General features: G+C 38.0%; 1 protein-coding gene across 5 annotated transcripts in view; it reads right to left on the bottom strand.

Annotated features, from left to right (window-relative positions):
- Positions 1-2,850: 2,850 nt before the first annotated feature.
- KLHL3 (kelch like family member 3) overlaps positions 2,851-9,508 on the bottom strand; it is a 54,051-nt gene continuing 47,393 nt past the window's right edge. For all 5 annotated transcript variants that reach the window (XM_058167832.1, XM_058167834.1, XM_058167833.1 and 2 more), the window contains one exon: positions 2,851-9,086. In XM_058167832.1, the coding sequence (XP_058023815.1) occupies positions 9,058-9,086 (29 nt within the window). In that variant the 3' untranslated portion in view covers positions 2,851-9,057. The remainder of the gene's footprint in view (positions 9,087-9,508) is intronic.

The following is a 9,508-nucleotide window of genomic DNA, read 5'->3' as shown; positions in this document are numbered from 1 at the left end:
TATGTACAGACATGCATCACATTTTATAAAAGGACTTCTTCCCTTTGTGACATGAAATACATGCCTACATACAAGAAGACTTTTAAAGAGACAACACCCCTGGCTTTCAATCACTCATTTGCCAATAAAGAGGTGAAATGATTGAAAACAGAAGTTTTCTACCCATTGATCTGACAGAAATTTTAGAAAAATTATAAACTGGCAATGAAGACAGAACTGAATGCAAACAAGCGTTTCTTTCATAATTCACACTTTCACTAGCTGGCATTTAAACTAGCTGGAGAAAACAGACACAGCAACCAACATGGACATGATAATTCTAGTTCACACCAAGGCTATTATGATAACCCATAATTACAGAGCATCACATTTCTGCAAATACCTTATATTCCAACTCCAAGGTATTTTGAGAAAGCAGTTAGCAAACACTGAGCTTCATATTTTTCTATTTGACTCTAGCGACCTCTAGTGTCTGGTTGCAAATTCTTTCTCCTTAAAACTACAGTACTGCAATCTTCTCCTGGCTGTCATGCTAGAAAGTGAATGTTATTTTTATTGGAAAGGCTATTTTTGATCCATTTTTTGATTGATTGATCGTCTGTCCAGTTGACTTCTAATTGTTACTTCTTGTCAAAATTAGGTTTAGGTACACAACTTCTGAATTCTAAAATTAGATACACAAACCTGGATTCACAGAATGGCAAAGAATTTGACTTGAACCTGCACCACCCTTCTGTGTGAAAAACTGTACTGAATTATCCTTTGACATTATTTCCAAGGAATCATATTACATAACTGTAATTTCAATAAGAAGAGGGAGGTATATTCTATTGCACACGTCACTTTTTCACTGGATTAATATATTATGATGTGTTTTTAAAAATACTAAGGGACATAAATCTCTCTTAGCCCTTTGGTTTTCAAATTACCTCTGGTAAAGGATCTTTATTTTTAACCAATCATTTTGTAAAATTCTTTTAAAATGATTTTAAAATAAAATGTTTTAAATGGTGAATTTTATTCATAACTCTGTGGTAGTCTTGGCATTTATCTTCAATCTTTCTTCAATCTTCAATACCTTCAATCTTTCTGAGACAACCACCTTCAATTTAATCAACAGAAGAAACAAGATCGCTGCAAACAGGTGGACATTCCTCTGGATATTTCTTCTGGGGTAGTTTTGTGAGCCCCTCCCTAATGAATATTGTTTACTACAGGGGTCTCCAACCTTGGCAACTTTAAGATTTGTGGACTTCAACTCCCAGAATTCCTCAGCCAGCTTTGCTGGGAGTTGAAGTCCAAAAGTCTTAAAGTTGCTAAGGTTGGAGACCCCTGGTTTAGTATACATATTGCTTGTCATTTTATGACCTTTCTTGCCACAGTTGTTAAATGAATCACTGTAGCTGTTAAGTTAGTAACCCGGCTTCTCATAAAAGGGGATCACACAACCCCAGGACACCGCAAGCTGTCATAAATATGAATCAATTGCCAAGCATGTGAATTTTGATCACATGATCATCATGGGAATGCTGCAAAGGTCGTAACTGTGAAAAACGGTCATAAGTCATTTTTCAGTACCACTTTTAAGTTTGAACAGTCACTAAATGAACTGTTTAGTTTAGTTTAGTTTTATTAGATTTTTATACCGCCCTTCTCCCGAAGGACTCAGGGCGGTGTACAGCCGAAATAAAATACAGAGTATATACAATTAAAAGAAATTAAAAGAAACTATTAATAAATGGCCGATAATTTAAAAATTAAAAACTGTTGTAGGTCGAGGACTAGTATATACAGAATGAGATCACCTCAATTACTTCCCAACCTGTTATTTTCCACAATTGTGTATGTAGATTACAGTGCTATGCACATCTGAGCATAAGACCCATTGAATGGGTATCAGTTATGAGTAAATATATAAGTTATTCTGCTCAATTCACACAATTGCTTTTTATTGCCATAGGCAGTTCAATATGTACCCAAAGGAGAATTGTGGAAGTCTGCAGATCAAGTTGCACAAGCAATGAAATTTGAAGCAACTTCGGCTCTCAAGAGATTGGATTGTAAACTTTCTCAGGCTGTTTGTATCCATGTTTTTCAACCATTAATTCCCACAGCAGTGCAGTTACAGCTTGCTACTTTCCATACAACTTTAAGCAGTTTTTCCTGAATGTCTCCTGCAGGCAGAATTCACTTCAGCCAACATTTTAATTGCCTTTTCTTACTTATTCCAAACAATAGGCACCTTAAAGGTAAAGGTTCCTCTTGCACATACGTGCTAGTTGTTCCGACTCTAGGGGGCAGTGCTCATCTCCGTTTCAAAGCTCAAGAGCCAGCTGTCCGAAGATGTCTTCCGTGGTCATGTGGCTGGCATGATTCAGTACCAAAGGCGCACGGAACGCTGTTACCTTCCAACCAAAGGTGGTCCCTATTTTTTCTACTTGTATTTTTTACGTGCTTTCGAACTGCTAGGTTGGCAGAAGCTGGGACAAGTAACGGGAGCTCCCCCCCTTACACGGCAGCACTAAGGATTCGAACCGCTGAACTGCTGACCTTTCGATCGACAAGCTCAGTGTCTTAGCCCCTGAGCCACCGCATCCCTTCAATAGGCACCTTACCAAGCCTTTAATATAATTTTCCCCAAAAGATGTTTCTATTAGCCATCTGAAGGAATAGGAAAGGCTGACTTTTTAATCATACACCCAGCTAAGTTATAATGTGCATGTATTGTAACTGCATGAGTTGCAGAAAGCGATAGTATTGAAGCTTCATCATTGGGAGAAAAAAAAATACACTTCCACACATTTTCTCTCACTGAAATCCTTGACGGGATGAGAAGAAATGCAAGATCAGTTTCATTTGCTCAACTTTATTCAACCAAAATTCGATGTGCTAGAAAATACATGTAACTTCCTGTTGACAAGTGAACATTTTTATGAAGTCTTGAAGCTGAAAGAAAGGCGGGGAAATAGAATCGCACTACCAAACAGTTCCTCCTTCAGCATTAATCAGGTATAAAGAGTTATCAAATCAATATCATGGGCAATGTGATTGAAGGGTCATGAAAATTATTACAGCTGCAATCTTGTGCAGCTTTATTTAGAATTAACTCCCATTGTTTAAAGCAGGGGTGTCAACTCACAGCGTCATGTTGTCACGTGATGTATCGGGACTTCCCCCCCTTCGCTAAAACAGGCATGAGTAGCCAGCGTGTGGCGCATCCAGCCCATGGGCCGAGAGTTTAACAGCCCGGGTTTAAAGTGAAACTTGCTTCTGAGTATGCAGAGGCAAACATGCAGAGGATCAGGCTGTAAATAGTACAGGATCACAGCTACAGTATCTCAGTCTAGTTTATTTTATTTTTTAACAAAAGCCTTTATAATTTTGTTAGTCTTAAACTGTATCTTAAACATTATGTTTATAAATTAACTCTCTTAGTGTTTATTGCTAGCACACAGAAAAATAAAATAATTTAGGATATTGAAAACAAAGTATTTTGGATTCTTATCATATGACATACTTATCACATATTGAGGACATTCAGATGTCAGCCTTAACCAAACCATTATAAGCACCAGCAGCATCTTACAGGCTCCCTTCTGATTTTGCATGGCAACAAATCATCATCTATCCATAATCCAGGATTAAACTCTAACTTGAAGTGATAATTTAGGAACAAACAATGGAATCCAGTTGGAAACTAAATTGCAAAAGACAATCTCTAAATGCCTGACATTCAACCGAAAGTAATCATTTCATGTATTCAGAAACAAACATTGTTCAAGAGCTACTGGCAATCTGCCCCTTTATATTACCCTAATCCAGTGGTGGCTAACCTTTTTGCTGTCACGTGCCAAAAGCAGGGGGAGCACAGGGGGGTTGTGTGTGTGCGTGTCCACACCCATAATTCAATGCGCCTCTCACACACACACATCCCCGCATGCGCATGTGCACATGACCCCCAGCTTTTGGCATGCAATGGCACAGTGGGCCTGGTAGGCCCATTTTTCGCCCTCCTCAGGCTCCAGAGGCTTTCTTGAAGCCTGAGGAGGGCGAAAATGCCTTTCCCACCCCCGGAGGCCATCTGGAGGCCAGAAATTGTCCATTTCCTGACTTCTGGTGGGATCGGAAAGCCTGTTTTTTTCCCTCCTCAGGCTCCAGAGGTTTCTAGGATCCTGGGGAGGGAGAAAACGGCCTTCTCCACACACACACCCGGAGGCCCTCCGAAGGCCAGAAATAGACCCAAAAATCAACTGGGCCATACGCGCATGCACACTGGAGCTGAGCTAGGGCAACGCTCAAGTGCCCACAGATAAGGCTCTGCATGCCACCTGTGGCACACATTCCATAGGTTCGCCATCAAGGCCCTAATCTGTTAATTCAGTTATGCTCTAAATGTGAATTCTTTTAAAAGGTTTTTTTTTCCCAGTGCCTTCAAGTAATTCTTGATTCCTACCCATAAACAGGAAACAAGCCCATTTAAGTAGTGGACACATGCATTTGTTTGATTGAAATGGTAAATAATATAATATCCAAAGTCTTCAATATACATATAGTGCAAAAAATAAAAATAATTCCCTTTTCACTGCTTAATCATGCAGTGTTATTGAGGGTCTACTGGATATATATAAAACAGAAGCTGGCTAAAGCTAGTTACATACAAAATGAAATCCAGCTAACCTGTCTGAACTTTATTTAAGCCAATTTATACCCAAATTCAAATAAACTAGCAGCTAATTTGTAATACTAGAGCAGAGAACCTTGCCCCATTTATGCCACATAAATACAGCACTTGGTTCTGAATTCATTTTAAATACAGTAGTACTTTGTGCTTTAATATCTAGATATAAGCTGTTATGTTATGTTATGTTAAGCTTGTCCAATAAGCTGCCTGGTTACAAACCTCAATTGCTGAAATTCTTAAGTTTGAAATATCAATGGAGTTGGGCTGTTCATTGATCTCTGTTTTTTAAAAAATATCCAGGCAGCAAGCAGATGGCAACAGAGACACATGAAAACTTTGGATTTTTGCACCCCGCTTATGTACTGTCTAATGAACTACAACAGCAACTGAAAATGAGAAAATTAATAGTATATCCATCCTAATTTAGTTGGCATCATACAGATTTCCTTTAAAATGTTGGGGGATGGTCGGGATTCTCTGCCAGAAGCTTCCAAGAAGAAAAATCTGCACTATGTTTAGGAGCATATGTTGAGCACAGACATAAAAACAGTCTTTCGCAATGGTTTTTAACTTTTGCATCTATAATCCGGATTTATGGAACATCATTTCACAATCAAATGAGTCAGCTTTTGGACAAGAGATTGTAAAACAGCTTCGGTCAATAATATTTGAACAAGATTAGCTCTCTCAAAGCCATCTTGGAAAGAGACTCTGCTTCTAAATTTGTCTTTAGCACTGAGCTGCAGAGCATATTGTTACTAGAGAACCAAAGAGAAAAATAAAGCAATCCTGATGTACAAGTTGAAGCCAAATTATGTCCATGTTCTTAAGGGGGGAAAAAAAGCCAATAGATGAACATGTGGTCATAGCTTCGTGCCTTAGTTCAGAATCTTACTAATATAGAGGTAACAAACCACTGTTAATTAACATTGAGCAGGATTGTGTCCTTTTCATAAGCCATCATAAATAAATGGCTAGTGAGAATTGGGCCCATGGTGTAAGGATTAGACACTAATCATAATTGCCACCAACATCAAAAGAGATCCAAGAACTCATTAAGAATTATCTTACAAAAATAATTACATTTAAATTTGTCAGCTCTAAAGCTGTATTTCCAAGCCCTATAAAAAGGCAATCTTTGAAAAGCTGCGGCTCAAAATTGGCATGGTGCAAATGAAAGTTATTTCAAAAGCGCTTTGAAAGGGCAATTGCAGCTGGTTGTTGTGTCACAATTATTAATATTGCATAGCTGAGAAATGAGGTCACTTGACTTGCATTAACCCTGCAAGTTTACCCACAGAAAAGTGACACATACCATTTGCTAGTGATAAGTGGCTCTTAGCTGAAACCAATGCCATTTATGAACAGCCAGCATATAAGTTTCTAATTCCCCCACCCACCCCAGCTTGTCACATGGGAATCTAAGGACCACTTTATAGTAGAGCTAGACAGCAAAATACATTGCCTGTCAGTGGTGGAATGTAGCATGCATATAGCTTTGATAAGGAGTTGGATTTTAGTGCATATACATTTGTAGAAATACTTGCATCATCAAATGAGGTAAACATGGCATCTTACTACTTCACAAATTCCTCAATTAACATCACAGAGCAAAAAGAAAAAAAATCTCATCGTATTTCAAAGACAATTCATAAAGCAAACCCTGCAATTTACATACTGTGGTCTTCACGTGCAGATTACTGGAAGCATTTTTTCATCTGTTGAGTGATTCGCATGTGCTACAGGTAGGATTAATAGAATCATACCCAGATGATTCCCTAATGAGGATGACAGGATTTATACTCAGACATCATCCTAGAGATTTTTGAGCAAAATCTATGGTGTCCAGATCTTCTAGGGAGGTTTGTGTGGGTAGTGAGGGAAAAATATGAGGTTTAAATCCTGTTCCATGTCTACTTGTTTATAAAGTAGTGAATGTTATTTATTATCATCACATACAAAGCCCTAGTTCAAATTTAACTTTCAGGCAGGATGAGACTTGTTTGCTTTTAGCTAAATGTCAACTCAACTCATTTATTGCTCAGCAATAACATCCAAGCGAAGCCTGGCTAAGCCCTGTTAAAATCTTCATGGCATTATCAAATCTTCCTCAGAAGGACTAGAGATTTGCCACAGGAGGTCCATGCTCTGGATCAGGGGTCTCCAACCTTGGCAACTTTAAGACTTGTGGACTTCAACTCCCAGAGTTCCGGGAGTTGAAGTCCAAAAGTCTTAAAGTTGCTAAGTTTGGAGACACCTGCTCTGGATGGAACTTCTATGTGGAGAAAAGAAAGCTGTATTCACCCTCAAACTCAGTATAGAAAATGCAATTGATGCAATGTATTTATTGTTCCCAGCTTTGGAAAAACAATTCCTTAGTGACAGGCAACAATAGTAAAAAGAAAGAAAGACAAATGAAGAAAATGCCATATATTTTACCTTAAAGTATGGGTTAAACAGACAATAATCAGTTTACTGCTCAAAGAGTTTTAAACAGCAGATAGGATTGTTCTATGTGCATTCTTACCCTTTGGTACTATACCTTCTCTGCCAATATACAAAAAAGAATATTAAGATGTAAAGAGTTTGTTTTTAAAAAGAAATACCTTAAGAAATATCTTAAGTCTTGCCTTTAGAAACACTTACTGAAAATTATGTTCAATTTCATTTTCTGCTTCACTAATGTTTCAGTTGCTTTAAGTGACAGAAAAACTGAAAGCAAGACAACTGATTTAAATGCTTTTCTTAAATCAAAATAAAACGGAAAAAATATTCAAGAAAAAGATAATGGAGAATAGGGAAATAGGTGCTTTGAGGAATGTTACCTGACTGAAAAATTGGAAGTAAATAAGACTATATTTTGAGTAACAGAATTATTTTCCATGTAGTGGTAGTTTTGATTTAAAAAAAAAATAGATAGAATGGGATAGATCAAGTTGTATAGCTGGACATTTTTTCTATTCTGAGAAGTCACTTACTTTTCCTTTTTTTAGAATAAATTAATTCCAAATAACTTTTTTTTTACACATAGAACAGCAAATGTATGGATAACATTTAGAAAGAGAGCTCTGGCTAGAAGAGTTAAACGATGATGAAGTGAAAGACACTTAAAAGTTCTAAATATCTTGGGCAACCGATAATGTATGGTCAAATGCATGAGAGGTATATGCAGGAATCCAGTTCCTTCTAATCAAAGCTTAGCTGGGATTTCCTAGATGATTGTTCCAGTCTTCTTGATATCCCCTTTGGTCTTCTGAAGATGCCTTTCCACAGAAAACCTCACCCCAAATTCCCTCTGCTCTTACCATCCTGGCACAATACTGCGTCTGTTCCTGAAGTGACTTATGGTCCCACCTGAAATCCCCAAATCATCATAAAAGTTGCAGTGTGGAACTTTGTGGCCTATTTCCATCATTTTATACCACAGGTGTCAAACTCGATTGCATCTTGATGTATTGTGACATTTTTTTGCCTTTGCAGAACTGGAGTGGGCATGGCTTGCATGCGATGCATCTGGCCCACAGGCCGCCTGTTTGACAGGGCTGTTCTACACTGTTGAAGATGATACCATATCACAGTACCAAAAACAGACTGTAGGTTCAGCTGGCTTTTTCTGATTAGTTTTTCAATTGTTGCCAACGAATACATTACATTCCCCCATCACTCCACTCCACCAAAGTCAACCTTGAGGGAAAAAAAAGTCTGTTCAAAAAGCAGCAGAACACTGCATTTCAACGGTGTTTCTGGTGTTTGGGCATTTGAAGTTCAGAGAAACACACTACTTGGCTCATCAAGTCAATTTGATGAATCTGGATTTTTGCCACAAGAGAAAAATCATACAGTGGATACCTCCAGCACCCAAAAATTATACATTTACAGTAGTCAAATAGGATATGTACACAGATTGGATACAATACAGCAAATAAACTTCTGGTCGGCTTCCCAGACAGTTTTTATGGGTATTTTGTAAATTTCTAGTTTCTGTGAGTGTAATTAAGTATTTATAACCCAGTAAAAAATTATGTCTAATACTTAATTCACTGTCAGTAGTAAAGAATCCTTTTAAAAAAGTTTCTCCCAGTCACAAGCTGTAGAGAAACATTTCCTCTTTCTTGAGAAATTCACTCCAATCTCAATCCTGGCTGTACATAAAACAGCTCACACAAAAACAGAACAGAACACCCACAAAATAAGCAACACCTTATTTCTGGAATTTGTTCCCAGCAGTGGCATGTTGAGAAGAAAGGGATGCTCTTATTATATATGCTTGTCAGGCTAGTAGTGCAGCGTTAGTATGGCAATGAAAAATCCCCAGTGTCTTCCAAAACACAACTAGACAGACATCATTTCTTGTGTTGCAGTCACACAGATAGGTGTCACAATGGTTTATGGATCACAGCTACACCTGCAAGGGAGAAAAGTAGACGGGTACTCAATGTATTCTATTCAAGTTGTTTAGAGACCAATTTTCACTTCAATGAAACATTCAAGCTCTTGAGCCTTTAACTAGTGAGTCTTTCACAAATGAAGTCTCCTTTGCTTATCATTGTTACAGCAGATAGATTCCAAACAAGCTTATTATTCTGACACGTGTATACCACCGATGGAAGTTATTATTGACTGAAAGCATAATATTGTACCCTGTCCTGAAGTAATCAGCAAAAGTTGTTAATCACTGGATACCGTATTTTTCAGAGTATAAGGCACACTTATACACACATCTCCAAGAGGGTGGAAATGTTGGTGCGTCTTATATACCGAATACAGTCATTTTTGGCCTCCCGAAGCCCTACCCCGCTCATCCCATTTTTGCGAAAAATGGCCCCA

The sequence above is a fragment of the Ahaetulla prasina genome, chromosome 2 (assembly GCF_028640845.1).
Source record: "Ahaetulla prasina isolate Xishuangbanna chromosome 2, ASM2864084v1, whole genome shotgun sequence".
NCBI lineage: Eukaryota > Metazoa > Chordata > Lepidosauria > Squamata > Colubridae > Ahaetulla > Ahaetulla prasina.
This window is presented reverse-complemented; position numbering and strand designations above follow the sequence as displayed.